This window comes from Spermophilus citellus (assembly GCF_964194105.1).
Source record: "Spermophilus citellus genome assembly, chromosome: 12".
NCBI lineage: Eukaryota > Metazoa > Chordata > Mammalia > Rodentia > Sciuridae > Spermophilus > Spermophilus citellus.
Genome location: NC_138198.1, coordinates 114,032,324 through 114,050,562, shown reverse-complemented (window position 1 = coordinate 114,050,562; position 18,239 = coordinate 114,032,324). Strand labels below are relative to the sequence as shown.

Below are 18,239 nucleotides of genomic sequence, written 5' to 3'. Positions count from 1 at the left end.
CTTTTCCTTAACGTTATACTCCTGCTCTCCCAACTGGACATATTGGTGTGGACCACTAGGGAGAGGAATCCAAAGCAGATCCAAGGCCAAAGAGCTGGAACCACAGACAATCTCCAAACTCAACCAGCTTTCACATAACGCCAGTCCTAAGCAAGCGACACAAACGATGCAAGGACCAAGGGAGTCTGAGAAGGGACTCTACTCAGATGACCAGGGACAGGGGGCAGGAGGTAATATGCACCTCCTGCAGCATCAAAACCCAGAGAGGAAAGAAAACATTTTAGTTGACTTAGAGGTCTATAGATTATACAGTTGAAAAACACCAGCCAATTCTAAGAAGAACCACAGCCTGCCTTGAAAAAGCCACCACGGATTCGGCAAAAGAAATGAAGTGACAGAGGAATATGAAGATGTGCACATTCACATTTACATACTATGTCACTCAAGTTCTTTCTAGCAAATGATCCAGGAGCACAATGAGATAACAACACGGTAAGAAAAATCAATTATGACAAAACGTTTACTGAAGAGAGTGATCAGATTTACAACCAAGTCATTCAATGCATGAGATGCAAAATTCTGATGTGACAAACACTAAAAACTAAAGCGATAGGACAGGAAAGGTGGGGTAATGTCAATAAAGTTTCAAAAGAAATCTGACAAAGAAAAAGTATTTTTAAATAATTTGTAGGAGGTGTGATGAAGTACAAAAAAAAAAAAAAAAACACACACCCTAGCAATATGGAACACATTTATTCCAAATGTGGCCACATCTCCAACTATACTGGCCATGTCCCCAGTGTGCTGTGAGGACAGGCAGGCCAACCTGACAGCAATACCCTGCAGCTGGCATCTGTGCTCAGACCCTCTCTGCCCGCCAGCCCAGACCTGCAGCACAGACATGGGCCAGGAGACCCTCGGGAGACATCCTTTGGAGTCTGGGAAACTCCCAAGAGTGCCGAGCAGAGAATCAATGCCAGACCTCACGATGAACACGGAGCCCAAGAAAAGCAGAGCCTTACCCATGTCGTAGTCTTTGTGTTATGGTCAATGAAGAAGGGCCGGCCGTTGGGAGCTATCCTCATTTCCCAGCCCGGTGGCAGGAAGCTCTGTGTGACTTTGTGTTGTGGTTTGGGGGAGTTGTAAGGTGATGGCTGTGGGGACTGTGGATTGGAAAGGGTATCTTTCACAGCCCGGCGTATGGGCGAATCCTTGGCACCCTAAGGAATAATAATGAGCATTAGAACTCTTGACCGTGCGCCATTCCAGTGCGTCAGTGCGTCAAATGCGCCCGGGGCTTGCAGAATGCTCCTCCTTGGACACGGACAAGGGGGAAGCTCCTGGAAACCCTGTTTCTTCATTTACTTACTTTTAAATCCACCTAACTTTATACTTCATTTTTCTTTACACTTTTTTTTAAATTGTTGGTTAAACACACAACAATATTAAATACTCATAACCATCATTCTTTAGCAACCACTTGGTAAGTATCAAAAATACTCTTTTCTATTAAGCCTTATGGATGGAGAATTTACAGAGAATGGAGAAAAATATGCCCCTGCTCTCAACGAGCTCACAGTCTAACCAAAGAACAGATTGGCAGATTTTAAAGCACAGAAGAAAAACCTCCACCAACGGAGACAATCGCCTGGAATGACAGAGTTAGTTGTTAGCCATGTTTGCGTCAGAGCCCGGAAGAGCCATCACCCTTTCCCACCTAGCAGCACCCCGACCCAGAGAAAGAAGAAACCAACCCAGGGTCAAGTTTAGAACCTCAAATGTTTCCTCTCTGGCTTTTCTAACTCTGACATTTGTGACATCCAGGGATGGCACTAAACAACACAAACAGGAGAGCGCAAAGCAGATGTCCAGCAATGACTCAGAGGGCAGATATGCATCAGAGACACGAACGCCCATCCCATGAGACCCCCTACAGTCAAAGGAAAAAATGATCAAAGCAACAGCTATGTTTCGAAACTCAATATAAGCACTGGTACTCGAGAGAGTTATTATGCAGTTCTAATGCGGTAACAGGCAATAAGGAGCAAAACACAACAAGAATGGAAGAAGTTCTGAGAAGAGGGGCCACATCCAGCACAAGTTACCACGCACGGCGTCAGCCAGATGAGGATGAGGACCGTGCAAGGCCTGGATGTTAACTGGGTGAGACGGAGAAGCATGTGGGGAGGCTACACAAGGACACCCCCGGGACACCCGACTCATCAGGAGGAGGCTGCAAAACTGAAGTCCACGTTAAGAGAGAAGAGAGATGAGGAGAAGCCACAGGACAGAGGTGACCCCAGTTAGACGAGGGAGCCTTCTCACCTCCAGTGGGGCAGATAAAGTTACAGTTGGCGAACTGAGGCTACGAGGCCGGCGGATCTGAGGCTCGATTAGGTGGTTGTTACTGTTTGTGGCTGATCCGGAGGCACCATCTTCTGCAAGCTATTTTGGAGGCAAAAACAAGTTAGCTTCATATGAGGATCTCCCTTCGTGTGACTAGAAGCATGAACCCAAACAACACCACAGAGCAATAATAAGAGGGTTGGCCTAGTTCAAGCATGAGGAAATAATTAAACATAATAATGGGGGAAAGGATGGGGAAACACATTCAAGGGGAGTAAAAATGAATCACTGGCCCCCATAAAAACTAGCCTCAGAAGAAGGGGGCGTAGGGGAGGGCTGCAACAGGCTGATTTTGAAAATACCTTTCATGTTACATTTAAAAAATATGTCCAAGGGCAGAGTGATTTGAGGACCAAAGTCTTCCTTAGGCAAATGCTATACTAAAGTAATTAAAGTAATGCATGTCTTTTCTGAGACCATTTATTCTTTTTTTGTAAACAATGTCTTCAGAGCAATACATAAACATTGGGAGAGGACGTGGGTGATGTGTGTCCTGTTTGTTACGGCCTGGGCCTGCGTTTAGGTTGGATGGCGATCTTCATACCTGCATGATTGGTCGCGTCCAAGTTGTGGTTCGATTGTTATGATTGACATAGTATGTGCGTCCCTTAGCATCTTTTCTTTCTTCCCAGCCTGAAGGTAGGCCCGGCGTGGTATGTACATAGGCCACTGATGGCTGTTTGTGCAAGAAATCGTTATTATTTAACAACTAGCATTTGTATTCGATCAGTTTTAATAAAGTAACACACAACCAGATAATTCTACTTTCGGGACAAGGTAAGTTAATTTTATTTGCACAGAAAACATTCCAAAGAGTGTCTGAAAGACAATGATAGCTTTTTAAGAGCTTCAAATCCACTGTGAGAGGAACCCCACACAGCTGGGTGAAGGGGCTCCACATTCTCACAGACTCAACTTTCTGACCCTGAGGTCTTACCTGTTGCTAGGGTGACTATTAGGAAAGAGAAAGACACTATAATCTGTTCTAGTTACTAAACTTCACTGTCAAACCATGTAGAGATGAAAGGCATTCAAGCTACTCAACACTATGGACACTCCTGCTCCACGCAAGTGGCACAGGGGTACTCCTCTAGTGCAGTCCTGAGTTCTTCCAGCTACTGAGGCCCTGTACATGACAGCATCTGAGACAGCATACAGAGACCCTCATGGATGCTCAGATTCCCATGGTGACAGCTAAGGAACACAGGTACATCTGCATGGCTCAGCTGGGGAAGTCCTCTGTCACCAGATAGAAGAATCCCAAGGAGCCTCATAAACCAAGGCCACTCCTACGCAGTACACCGATAAGGAATGTGTCCCTTTAACTGGCCAATGAACAAACTAGATTGCAGAAAGAGACTTTTGTTTCTAAGAAGCAGTCCAAGAAAGGCAGTCTGGATGCAGGAACACCAGATGAGCAAGGATGGGTCAGAGACTCATGAGGTCATTGGATGTGTGGGGTGAGAGCTGTCCTGGGAAGGGCACATCCTAGACTAGCACCTATAGACAAGTGCTCAGAAACGGGAGGGCAGCCAGGGCCCCCAGGCTCCTGGGAGAAGGAACCAGGTCCAACAACTAGGAGTGACCTGTTCTGCGAGGCTGCTGCTGCCCTGGGTGTTACCTTTCCTAGTTAGGGTAGCTTCTCTGAGCTTCCAGGTGTCTCACAAGGTGTTACTCTTTTTTAATGAGGTTGAGGATGTAGATCTGTTGACCCTACACCTTCCTGTCTTTATACCACCATTTCTGTTCACTACTAACAACCTGAGTAGCCAAAGAAGGTCATAGTCACAGGGCCCCTCAGTGGACCCCAGAAAAATACAAGTAAGTCCCCTGCAGATACTCAGGGCTGCATCTGAAGAGGCTCTGGAGGCCACTTCATAAGCTTAACAGCACACTCCGGAGAAAAAGCAACTGCACAATTTACTGGGAAGCAACAGACTCAGTAGTTACTGCTGACCCAGCAAGGCAAGATTATTATCCTGCTAAAAATACAGCGACCATTTCCTTTTTTTTTTTAAGGTAAATCCTAAAGGTGTCATAAAATAGTTCCAAGATGACCAAAGCATCTTGGATCCAGGTGGGGAGGAGATTCGACAGGAGTAGTAGAAACCTCAACTTGCAGACTTAAGTCCTTTCACGACTAGACAGATTAACCCATAGCCTGGGCAGAGCTGCCTGTTCTTCCTTCTCCAGCTGGACACTAACACAAGGCACTAGTTCTAGGCTACCTTTATTTGAGGCAATGATAAAAACCTACTCTTAGCAGTCAATCAGTATTTTTGACAGAGTGCATGCTACCTTATTCTGATTTACAGCGATTTATATATTCAAAATGCCTCTGACTAAATGAAATACTAAGTGGAGTCTGTTCTTTTGTCCTTCCTTGTTGTATTACCTTTTTTTCAGTACTGGGGATTGAACCCAGGGGGCTTACCACTGAGCTCCACCCTAGTCCTTTTTATTTTCTAAAACTTTTGAGACTGGATCTCACTAAGTTGCTTAGGGCCTCACTAACTGAGGCTGGTCTCAAAACTGGGATCCTCCCTGCCTCAGCCTCCTGAGTCACCGGGATTACCTGCTGTGTTAATTTTTGTGGGGAGGCAATTCTGCTCTCAGAAAACTCAGTTCCAGCAATCTTCAGACTACTAGTACAACTAAGTGTCCCTGGAAACCATATTTATGAGGTGACTGATAAATTGCAAAAACTTGGCTGTGCTGTGGGTAATCTCAGGACTGAAGACTCAGCTGTTCGAATTTCCAGGGACTAGGTCATTTCCACCGATAGCGCAATTAACAGTACCAACCAGTTTATGGAAAACTGCAGAGTAGTCGAGAGAACACTCAATTTGATTAAAATGTCCATTGTACCTTCTATTGAGAATTGAACTGGTGATCTGCAATTTAGAGGCATTTATGTGAGAGGGTGTTATTAAAATGTTTCTTTACTCTGTCCTCTCCAAATGAGCATGTAGAACAGTCTGTGCTGAGGAGTCCATCTGTGACTCAAAACACTGCCTGGATGCACATGGCTAGTACATCCTGGGAACAGCCCAGCCTTGGGGCCATCCGGACTTCTACTACTGCTGTGTGCATACAGCATGCTCCAGACCACCTCGGGAAACAAGGTGGGTTATCAAAAATACAAAAACAACCCCCCCCAACCTGTGGCTTAGGATATTTACCATCTCACAGCTTTTTACTTGTAGACTGGATTTATCACTGTGTTGTATGATGCCAAACATCCACCAACTCCTGCTTTACAACAGCTCTATTTCTTTCATTAAAATGATGAACTCGATCATGTTTTAAGCAGAACAAGTATCAATATGGTTTTGTAAATAACCACTTTGATATTGACCACCACAGCTTCTCCAAGACTGGCTCGAATCCTGCCAGAGCAGTATGTTAGTGTAATTTTAGAATCTGCACAGTGAAGATCAAAGGACTGTGTTATTCCTCTCCTGGTATCTCAAAGGGAGGGCTCTGGCTTAGCCAGCCAGAAAGTGACACCAGTGTGCATTCACTCGCCACAAATCAAAGGGCTATGGTTGCTTAGGTGAGAATCAGGGCCTTGTTGTTATACTATAGGAATAAATGCACTCTAAAGAAAGCCAGATATACCAGGATGGTTATTCCACACAGTATATGAGCCTAAATACCCTTCAGTGTGGAAAATTTATACAAAGTGAGCTACACTCACATCACTGAATATTAAGTGATTATTAACATATCCAGAAGGATGACCATAAGTAAAAAAGAACCAATTTGTTGAGCATTATGTATATGACAATTTACTTTTCTAAAAGAAAACAGCATGTGTGTGTACATGGGAAAGTCCACAGAAGGAGCAAGGTAGCCCACTCCGGGGAGCTCCAGCCTGGGCACACACTTCAGTGTAGGACAATGTGCAGAGGGGCAGGAAAGAGGGTCCATGAGGCAGAAACCATGTTAGGAGACAACTGGGGAACAGGACATCCAGGGCAGACAGAACAAAGGATGGTGGGGTGGAAGGGAAGTGGTGGGGCTGGATCGGGAAGGTTCCTTCCAAGTTTCTCGAGGTATGGAGAAAGCACAGCATGAATGACATGTGGAGGGATTATTTTGCTCAAGTCTTCTAAAAAATCAATACCCAACCCAAACCCATATTTTAATTCATGGATGAGGAAAAGGAGAACACAGGCAAGAAGTCAGGAAAAGGGAAGTTTTTGGAGTCAGATGGAATCTCATTCAGATGGATCACCTTGTCCTGCCAGGGGACTCTGATCACGGAGCCTGGTACTACACTAATCCAGTTTATTCTGCCATTTATGATCATCAGCTGGCACAACATGCCAAGACAAAAACAGGTTGCAAGGCCAATAAAATGCAAAAATGGATGACACACTGACCATGCAGAGTGAGGTACTAAAATCATCTCATGGAATGATCTGTTTACCTCTAGCTCTACTACTCCCACAGACATTGCCAGCATACAGAGGAACTAAGCAAGTTCATGTAGAATTCTTTGAAGCCTCCTAGAGCCTAAGCCTGGATCACCCAATGCATGACTTTCATCGAAGCCAATGCAGCTCAATATTGTCAATCATGCTGACTGTTACTGAATGTCAATTTGATTTTCTCTTGTACAACGTTGAGCACTTGAATCTAACAATATACCTAAATCACTTTTGTAAATTATCAACATCCTTCAGAAAATAAGCTATTTTATACGTATAGTTATTCAACACTAATGAGCAGTTACAGCAAAAACAATACAGGTGAAACAATAAGGCAAATTCTTCAAGTAGCTACTGCATCTCAAAGCACAAACAACGCTAATCTGACTTTAAGGATCAAGTAGAGCAGAGACAATTAGAATACCCAAAGTAAAGTTACCCCCAAACATGAATAGCATAAGATATTCAAAATAACGAATAAGAAGAATAGTAGGTAATTGGCTTCAAGTAGCACCAAATTTTCTAGATCGTTTAAACATCTTAACTCATTAAATCCCAAGTTTTTCATTCTGTGAACATAACAATTATTTCCAAGTTACCATAAACATTATATTTGTTGCTCAAGTTAAATCTTTATAGGCGGGATAAAATGGGAATGCTCCCTGCCCTGGGAATTGTATGAACCTGTCCATTCTCCTGTGAGTCAAGTCTCTGGGGCATAGAAACACTAGCTCATGATGGAAGCACAGAAAGTCTGGCCCCCTGTTAAACACAAACAAAAATGTGATATGGGAAATGCAGAGAATGTAGCCCAGTACACAATCAGGACACACATGTACAAACTCATGCATTTCCTATGGCTTCTCTGATTAATCTTCCAATGAAATTACTTTAACCCAGCATTCCAACAAGCAAAAGCTCATCAGGAGTACAAACACTAGAAGGCAAAACTATACTCGAAATAGTCAAATTAAACACACTTAACCAAAGCTTGATGGTATTCCTAATACAGTTAATGGGACCAAAAGTCATTCCACTTTCCCCAAAAAGGGAAAGTTCAAAATAAAAAAAAAAAAAACATGTGCATCTCTGTAGCACAATGGAGCTGATCTTATTTGTTAAAAAGTGACAGCATATTCAACATTAATCAAAATATGAAACCGTCCCGTCAGACCTCTGCAATTAATATCTGATAAAGTGTGTCATTACCGTCGGCTCCTCACCACCCGAGACTGTGGACGACCGTGCTCTCCTAGTTGGGGTATTGGGCTGTTAAATGATAATTGACATCAGTGAAGTGCACTCAGGGGATGACCCATTGCATAGTGAGCTGGGGATTATGGCTGCGACAGCGTTGGAAGGCAGGTGACAAGAGAGCAGAATCCCTGACACCAGCTCGGGCCAAATGAAGCTGAGCAGTCGCTGACCACCAGCAGCCAGAGGAACCCCCCCACCCCTTGCTGCCCAGGGAGGCTCAGGCTGGAGCCCTGGTCTGGTGAACAAGGCCAACCTCAACAAAGTGAGATGGCTAAGAAAGGAAAAATGGAAGCCAGTCTGCTTCGCCCTCACTGTCCAGGACTGAGCAGATTCCTAAATCTGCTGCACTCAACACTCCGGTGGAGGCCGCTGGTGATCAGCGAGTTCACAGCACAAGCGGGAGGAACCACCAATCTCCAGGAAAGTGAGCTCTTTGGCAAATTAAAGTAACATTTATTTTGAAAAGGAGAGAAAGTGCCATTAATTCATCAAGGAAAATCACAGGATCGTCAGGCTGAGGAGGACCCCTTTCATCAGCCGATTGTTCTCTATTGGGGACCCATACCGAACCCCTCCCGCAAAGATGCTCTCATCAACTCTCTAACTCACAACTGAATCAATTATCTTGACTAATATACTTATTAGTTCATTTTTTAAACATAAAAACTAAAACCTAGGCCAAAATATCCTTTGAAGCCAAGTAAAAATGGACACGATTGGGAAGACACCGATTTCAAAGACTTTAAATGTGCTTTTTTTCCCCCCTCAAATTCATACACAATGAAGTATGTCAGAAAATAATCAGATGTGGGGCAATAAAAAAAAAGTCAAGGTCAAAATGCCAAATCAAAAGTGTAAAACTGCATAATATTTTCACCTCCAAAACAGGAAAGAAGTTTGCATAAAATCTCTCATTTGTAATGTGTATGCCCCACACTTCCCAAGGCAGTGCTGACCTGTCTTCCAACTGGAATATTTAATTGTTACATACCCTGGATGTTGCTAACCCTCTGCCACTTCTGTTTGCTGATAGTTACTAAACTGTGAGGCAGTGAGCACAAACTATTGCCAATTCTCTGCCTTTAAAGAGAGAGCAGGTGTCTTTGTGGAGTTTAGAGTTGAGGCCACAGGGATGCAAAGGAGCATGTGACTACCCAGAAGAGTTCTTCCTGTTTTAAAGGGTTGGTGAGTTTGCAGGGTCCCGCTCGCTGGAGACAGTGATAGTCATTCCACAAAGTGGAGGGAATTATGAACATACCAAGTACTTTCCATCAAGGAAGCACATCAGAATTGGTGTAAACTGGGTGAAAAACCAAAGCAGCGAAGTTTTAAGCATTTTGTTGACCTGGGTGGCAATACCAAGTCTGTGTGTTGGAGACCCACCCTCTCCTTGGGCAATTTTCGAGGCAAGTTTCAAGTGTCACATTGATATGGTGAATGGATCTGCACAGGAAAAACTCTTTCTTAGGAGCCAAGATTTCAAATCAAAGCCCAAAAGCCAGCTGGTGACTGGAAATAAGCATGGGTTACCGGTGGTAGGTGGGCCTGCTCTGCAACTGCGTCGGTGACACTGCAGGACCGCAGCCTGGAGGAGGGCTCTCTCTGCTGGAGGGGAGAGAAAAGACAGGGAGTGTCAAAAGGCATTCCCGAGAAAGGAGCTTCACTGGTTAAAAAAAAAAATTTCTATCACTCAACCCTATGCATTAATTAAAAGAAATATCCCTTTGCAGTCATCAGAGTGATCCCTTAGGGAGTGAAGTCAGCCTGTTTCAAATCTCTGTGTTTTCAGTGGACTGGGATTTTCAATGTCCTTAGAATTAGTAGCCAAAGCGAGAGAGGGAGACTAAGCCTACTGGGAAGGAAGCCCAGCTGACCCCTGCAACACTCCCAATCTGTAACCCGCAGTAAGAAGTTAGCTTGGGATGCCAGCTCTATGAGACTTCTCATGTCACAGGCCTAGAGGAAAAAGGATGAAGGAACAGAGATATAAGGCTATTTGACATTTACTGACTCTCACAGGTGACAAAGAATCAGTTGGAATCTATGTCCCCAGGAACTCAGAATTCACCTTGTCCTCCTCCTCCTGAAGGATGAGGTACTTATCATTTTAGCTTCTGAGTTCAAGTCGTACAGAACAGAAAGGAAGGAAAACAGTGGGGCTCATCTAAAACCAACCTGGTGTGCAATGTAGAATGTTCCTCTCATTCTATGTGGTTAAACAAAGCCTGATAGATCTGAATGGAGATGGGAGCAGATCACAGATGGAAAACAAGGGTCTCTCTTGGGGCAGATTTAGCCACCATACAAGTCTATAACATGCACTTATTTTTAACATTTTACAATGACAAGTAAAATAAGATAATGTCTAAGAAAAATTTTGTAGCTTTCCCACACTGACTCGTGTGGAGAAGTTGCTTTTTAAAAAATATTTATTAGAGCATTAGAGTTATAGAAAGTAGTTGAGTTCATCCTGACAAAAATCACACATGCATGCAATTCAATTTTAGTTCATGTTCCCCCCATTCTCCATGTCTCCATCCTCTGCTGGTCTTATTTTCGCTCATTTATTTTTGTTTAGTTCTTTCTACTTATAAAAGTGGAATTCCCTCTGATGTATTTATATGTGCACATTATTTTTAAAAAATTCATTCAGCATTTTCTCCCCTTCCCTGATTCTCCTCTCGCCCTCTCAATTTCCTTCTTCTACACTACTGATCTTCCCTACAGCTTTACGATATCCGATCCTCCCTCTTTTCTTTCCTTTATCTTACTTTAGCTTCCACATATGAGAGAAAACATATGATCTGTGAATTTTTAAGTCTGGCTTACTTCACTTAGCATGTTCTCCATTTCCATCCATTCACCAGCAAATGCCATAATTTCATTTATAGCTGAGTAAAATGCCATTGTGTATACATACTACAATTTCTTAATCCATTCATCTGTTGACCTATCTAGGTTGATTCCATAAAGGAGTCACTCTTGAATAAATGCTCATGCTACTGTCCTTGACTACAGAGTGACCCTGAGAGGCAAAACCAGAGAAGTGTTCCCTAGACATTCTAACACTTACCAAAATTCTGAAAACACAAAAATGCAGCACTTGGATCTGAAAGATATGTGTGCATGCTTATTTTTGCTTATAGAACAATTACATGCAAGAGCTCGCTATGCAAATAACTAGAAATGCCAATTTATTATTAATGTTGAGGAAAACTGACTTTTTTTCCACTTGTTTCACTAAAGGTATACAATTGCTATGGTTTCAGCAATTCCTTTTTTCATAGGTATTAAGTACATGACTTCATGGCTTGTTTCCATAGCAACAGCTTTACCAATTCAAATATCCCACATATACAACCTCTTTTCCTGTTCACTTAGTACTAAATTTTCATCTCAGTGGTATTCCTCTTTCTGAAAAACATTCATAGAATTTTAATGTGAAACCATATTAACAAGTAATCCCCGCAACTCATGTTAACAGTGACCCACTATGTCTTTTGAAATGAAAACACCCTGCCAAAGGAGCGAAAAATCTTATGAATGCTTGCTAGGCTTTTGTATTTATGGAGTCCTCTCTTTATATTCAGTATGCTCATGATAGTGACTGTTCCTAGGATGTCATTTTCAGTGGAGAGACTGCCATATTCCTGTAGTGCATCTTCCAGTTCAGTTTCTTGAGAACCACTGGGTTTGCATTTGATCTTAATTCGACACACATGCTAGGATTATCTACAGGCTTTCTCTGCAGTTTTGTCTTGTCAAATGCAAAGCTCTCCAGCCATATTCACTTCTGAAATGGTCTCCTTTGCTTTTCCCTGGGGATCAGCCCTATCTGAAGCTTCTAGAAAGCATTTCTCTGATGGTTGAGAACCTCAGCTCAAAGGCTACCTTGATGCAGTGTCACCTTACACACCCTTTCTTAGGGACTCATGCTCTGGGACTTAGGAGGTGTCTTCTATTCCCATTCAAACCTTGTCAGGGATGGGCCACTTAACTCGAATGCCCTTATCTGTGAAGTGGGAATTATAAACTTCGGAGTTATGGCTTCAGATATTCAGATCAGGAGGCCCAAAGCCTTTTTCTATCACCGTGAAATAATCATCACCATAAAAAAAACACCTTGATGATGAAGGCACTATTTTTATGAGCTTTTGGGCTGGGAAAGAAATTCTACAGGGTTACAGGCCGCAGTCCGGCTGCAGGAAAGTAACCTGGGGGTGGGGGGAAAGCAACTTGTGTACATTGATACAGCAGGAGTGGGAGCCGTTTATTGTAGGACAGGAGGGGTATATATACATTCCACACAGCTTATCTTAATTAACATAAACTAGATACAGCAGTCAACCAATAAGGAATCTCCACACTTAATGGCTCACTGGCGTTACTTCACAAACCACTCCCTCTGGCAAAATGCCAGGCACCATCTTGACTTGTTTACAGACCCTAACAGTTTCAGCTGGTAATTACAGAATTCATGGAACCTTAACTTTTTTTTTTTTTTTTTTTTTTTTACACAAATCAAGAAAAATTGCTGGTGATGCATAGCTGTTCTCCAAATCAAAAAAGATTCTCACCTGCCTGGGCTAATTTTAATATAATCTTGCTTCTGGGGAAGAAGAAACTTTGGGAAATGTCCGAGATAACTGGAAGTTGGAAGACCCTTGGTGTTATTTACATACAAGATTCTCCTGAAGCAACAATGAAGAATATTGCTCAAGACCTCTACTTACAATCAGAGAACTGAACTGTTCCCCATTGGAGTCTGGAGTGATCTGAAGCCTTCTGCTTAGTTCCTCTGACAGCTCCTGAGGGCTGGTTCGAGACACTGGGGAGGAGGGCGGTGGGGGCAGAGCCAGGCCAAGTGAGTCTCCAGCCATGTTTACTTCTTCTGAAATGGTCTCCCAAGGCTTTCAAGGAATGAGACACTGGGGTAAATGCTAAGAACTGGGGATTGTCCTGTCCTCAATGAAAACACACGCTAACCATGGGGATAGCTATAACAACATGTGGTCAACATTTAACACGAGGCACACAAACTTCATGATCATTATGAGGAAGAAATGACTCCTGTCCCAATTAACAGATGAGCAAATTGAGGCATGGACAGTAACTCTCTTGAGGTATAAGAGCTAGTGAGTGGCATGGCCACCAAGATGTGACCAGGATGCCTGGTGCAGGGGCGGTGCTTGCACACCTCTAGGGCACCAGCCAGCACCCTGAGCTGCAGCTTCTTGACAGCCTTTGTTAAATGTACTTGGGCTATAACAATCTTCTCAGGAGTGCACCAATGATTTCCATGGGTTTCTTTTACTCTAACTACTGAGGATTCATAATGAAAACAGCACAGATCCTACAAGCTCTAATTAAACACTGGAATAAAGCAACTTCTAGTGGATTTATTTTAAAGTCATTAATTTGCTTTTCTAATTGTGATCACTGCAACAGTTTGTGAATGGTCTTCTTTCCAATTCAATGTCTAAAAGGAATATATTTCTAGCAAGGGAACAGAGCTGTTAAGACAGCATGGAAGTCAAGATTGTTTGAAGCACTACAACCATTAAAAGAGAAGATTATAAACATTTCTATTGACCCAAATTTGTATTTTTTTTTTTTTTTGGTCATAAATCTCTTTCAAGATGTCAAAACAACTCAGTAAAAACTTGTCTGTGAGTCGTGAACAAATAATAGGGCTTGTTCAACTGTTCAAACATGATAACCTGATGTCATTTAATAAGATATGGGTTAGACTCTGGGGGAAAAACAAATTACCAAGTGAAAATATCTTCAGATTTTCATACTAGAAATGTTATTCCCTTTTGTGATGATACAGAGTCACATGTGCTTGTCAAACATGGCTTTTACAAGCACTTGCTAAGTTAATTAACACCAGATGGCAACCCATTCGCTGTGCGAATCATCTTTACATCCTAGACAAGAGTCGCTGAGAAGGAATCACGACAGGTCCTCCTACCTCAGGGGTCTCTCCGCCTTCCGAGGCCTCGGGCTCCAAATCCTCACTGATGTGCCTCCGAGAGCGGAAGCGTCGGTGTGCGGCCTCCTGGTTGATCTGCCTGATGTTATTGTCTGACTCCGAGGACACGTCCCTAAGAGTGGGGTGGGGATGCAAGAAGGGGAGTGGTATTTAGAACAGCCCTCCGACAGTCTAACTTAAGGGCAGCATGCCAGGACACCAGTGACACCCACTGACCATGGCTGCTCACCAGAGAACTCCTCCATCTTATCTTGGGGAGAAAGCAGGGCAAGGTCCCTTCCAATCAAGTGCATGCTGTCTGTAGTGTAGCAGTCACAATTTTTAGGGCATCTTTCAGATACATACAGTCATCCCTTGGTATCCATGAGGGACTGGTTCCAGGATCCCCTCCCCTTCCCAAGGAAACCAAAGTCACAAATGCTCAAGCCTCTCATAGAAAATGGCACAGTACTTGCATAAAACCCACCATGGGCTCCCACACACTGTTATTGCTAGATTATTTATAATACCTAATACAATATAAATGCCATGAAAATAGATGTTATCCTCCTTGTTTAAGGAATGACAATAAGAAAAGAAAAGTACAGGCATGGTGTTTTTTTTCCACGTAATTTTCATCTGGGGAAACCATCAAGACAGCACTGATGATACCTCAAAATGTACTTTAGTATTTAAGAACAGGAATCAAAGTCCCCCAACCCATGTGGCATATGAGGCATCTGCAAGGAGGTGAGAGGCAAGCTCACACATGCAGCTCATTGGAATAAAATCTTCAAGGAGTCCAGCAATGACAAAGCAGCTACTTCGGTCATCAGCAATTGACCCAAGATAACTGACAGCATAAACTCATGGCTGCAACTGGACAAAAGGACTGCTGACTCAGCAGCTGCTTTCTATCTTATTCTGACAAAATCTCAAGAGTCCTAACACCACATCCTGCATCCTTCCAACCTACTTCAAAAATCTGAATAAACACCAGGAACCAACTTCCCAAGTCCACTGGGATTTAAAGAATACTAAAACATCTTTTTTTGGGGATAGTGGGAGGGGTCACATAAGGTTCCCAGTTCAAGATTTGAATACACTGATGTAATCTTGAAAATATTTTTGCCGCATGTTACAGGTATCGATCCTTTGGGGATAAAAACTCCTCAGAGGCTTTCAGGGTAGAAATTTAAATTCTAAAATGCTTTTCAGAGGAAACTCTTGGCACACTTTCAATAAGATTTGGTATTACATTAACAAAAATTATGTTGCAAGTTGATATTACAGATTAAATGAAATATAATATTAAAAGCCCAATTACAGATTCTTTCTAAAACAAAGGTTTTAAAAGTTTCTAGTACAGTCTCAAACTAATTTATACTATATCCCAAAAGGTGCCTGCTGAGCCCCCGAGATAGTGACTAGTCTGCAATTAGCAGCTGTTGGCAAATAAGTGGATGACTTTTCAACACTGACTTCCTCAACAGCTGAGCATTTCCAACGGACATCTTTACACTATTAGTTTTCCTGGTCAAGGGGCAAGTGTGCAGGTTAGTGTGCTTCTATTTAATCTACATTTAAATCATAATTCCTTATCATTAGTGTCTGGATTAATGTTTTATTGTATTTGTATGCCCAATACACAAATGTTTGGTACTCTTAACTAAATACCTTCTTTGCCCATTGTACAGTTATATTACATATAACTAGAGTAAAACAGTACACTTCGTAGAGATCTTCAGAAAACATTATGATCATAGAGGGAATTATTAAAGTCAAAGTATGTAAAAGTATATTAATAAACTTCTGAAAGCATGAAAACGGAATTATGAAAAATGACACTTGGCTACATTAGCAAACAACGCTGTAGTGTGATTTTTATGTAGTTGTCATTTTTAGATGACATCCAATTTTTAAACACAATGGCTGAAATACAATCAATAGACAACAGAAAAATTTGGAAGGAAAATGATCAGAATACAATCATAAAGTGTATGAACAATTTCAGTAGTAAGGCAAAGGAACAGTACACGTCCTCTTTCACTTTTTGAGGATGTAAGCAATTTCTCTTTAGGACAAGCAGCATCACTTGAAAATATTTCATATCCAAGAGTTTTATCAACATTTTAAATCTTCCTTGAAATGCCAGTTGCAGTCACACCAAGGATGTAACCTGTTCATGCTGCTAAGTGTCTGTCCCTAAACAAGGTGCGTTGTACATGCCGGGCTCTTACAGGGACTTAGAGAGGTGGAGAAGAATAAAGATTTAATGTTACTATGTCTGTATCTTTCTTCCTTCAGAAATATATGAAAATCTACTGTGCCAGATTTTTTTTTTTAAAAAAGAGATGCATTTACAATCAATTATGTCAATTTTCCTTATCCAACGAGCTCAAATAATCAGTAATCAGTGTGAAGTAGAAATAATTAAACAGCAGAAGAAACAAGATAACTCTGAATTTGAAATTCCACCCAGGGGCTTTCATGGTCTTAAGTAGTAATGGGGAAATGTTCACACGTGGGAGGCCGCTGCATTTAATTAAGCAAGTGAGCGAGGGGCTGGTGAAACAGAGACTAGAAGTTGAGAGCGCAGGACCACTTACGATTATTTCTGAGAAATTAACCACTTAAGTCCCAAGTTTTCAGTTCTGCAAATATTTCAGTGACACAGATGTATTAAAATAGGTCCATATTTGTTGCTCTAAGTTTATGTAGGTTCCATAACTGGGACGATGGGACAAAAGGGAAAATGGAAAAATGACTTTCCTGGGGGAAAGAAAATAAGAGGCGGCTACTTCAGTCTTCCTTGGGTCATTGCTTTTCATACACATTCTTCACTGACTTTGGGGGAACATGCCAAGAGAGCATGGGTCCACCTGCCTTGAAATCAAGCTTAGGGCCAACTACAGATGAGTGTGTCAGATCACTTCATCCATGGTACAGTAGTGACTGCAGGGATGACCCGAAGCAGTGACTGCACCTCCACTCACTTCCAGAAGTGGCCCCTGTTGGACAGTGGTCCATTGAGAACGTATTTTGCTGCAGTCCAGGAGTAGAGCAGCACAAGGCTTCTGAGGACCTGGACAGAAGAGGAAGGCCGGTTGGCTGAGACCATGCAGTGGCCCAGGAAGGGCATGCCCCAGACTTTTGGTTCTTGCTTTAGTTTGGGGGGATGGGCTTCTACCCACAGGACCCAAAATAAGAGAAGGCAACGGTAACAGGCCACTGAAAAAACCAGGTCTGTGTCTGCGGGTGGCGAGAGAGCAGGGCGATGAAGAACCCTGTGGGAATGTCCCAAGGGCAGCAGGGAGTCAATGACAGAACTCAAACCTGTTCTCAGTGGGCTTGTAGCAGGTGGGCAACACTGGTCACTGAGGTGGTCACCACTTGGCTTGGCACAAACTACCACAGTCTGACCTCTTGACTAGGATACTTCCTAACAGTAGCCATTTCCCTCTGATGGTGATGCAGCATTCTGTGAAAACTGGGTTATTTTTGAACTAAATCAATTCTCAAAGATAATTCTGGGGGTCCAAGTTCTTTTGATCGGATCTAACAAAATTGAGGGAAAAGAACCCCAATCCATAAAAGTGCAGAGGAGATGAAAGGTCTCCGTCAAGGAGATTGACATCCCCCTGACTTTTGTCTTGCTTTCTAGGAGCCGAGCCATCTGGAAAGGAAGGCATCCGTGTGTTCCATCAAGTTCTGCTGATGTCCTTCCTGACTCAGCCCCTCCCTCTGGTACTGATGCCTCACTGACAGGGACAGCCATGTCCCAGTTTCTCCTGAAACCATGCTGGAACCTGAACTCATGATTAAGAACTGCATTTCCCCTTGCTGCTTCTGGCTTAGTGACTAGCCAGCATTACGTGAGGTGCACCCTCTGGTTTGCTTTGGTTCTCTGGGACACACTGTCCTCAAAGGTGGTACCGTTTTTAACCAAGTTACTGAGGTACAACTGACACACAGAATCTGTACTTATTTAATGGACACGTGGAGATGAGTTTGGAGATGGAATGCAGAGAAAACACTCCAAAGTGTCTTCTCAGGAATTCCCTCATTAGAGCTTCATAATTCTGTGAGGTCAAGAAAGTAGCAAGTGTACCCATTTATCTCAAAACCGCAGACTTCAATCTGCAAGGTACCTATGAACAAAGCTG

General features: G+C 42.7%; 1 protein-coding gene across 10 annotated transcripts in view; it reads right to left on the bottom strand.

Annotated features, from left to right (window-relative positions):
• The window catches only part of NEDD4L (NEDD4 like E3 ubiquitin protein ligase), a 303,382-nt gene that overhangs the window by 44,687 nt on the left and 240,456 nt on the right, over positions 1-18,239 (bottom strand). For 3 of the 10 annotated variants that reach the window (XM_081263107.1, XM_081263098.1, XM_081263100.1), the window contains 7 exons: positions 14,074-14,206; positions 12,833-13,009; positions 9,630-9,704; positions 8,052-8,111; positions 2,951-3,082; positions 2,326-2,445; positions 1,023-1,220 (listed from right to left, as the gene is read on the bottom strand). In XM_081263107.1, the coding sequence (XP_081119233.1) occupies positions 1,023-1,220; positions 2,326-2,445; positions 2,951-3,082; positions 8,052-8,111; positions 9,630-9,704; positions 12,833-13,009; positions 14,074-14,206 (895 nt within the window). The remainder of the gene's footprint in view (positions 1-1,022; positions 1,221-2,325; positions 2,446-2,950; positions 3,083-8,051; positions 8,112-9,629; positions 9,705-12,832; positions 13,010-14,073; positions 14,207-18,239) is intronic. The other 7 variants (XM_081263099.1, XM_081263102.1, XM_081263101.1 and 4 more) reach the window with 4 other exon arrangements.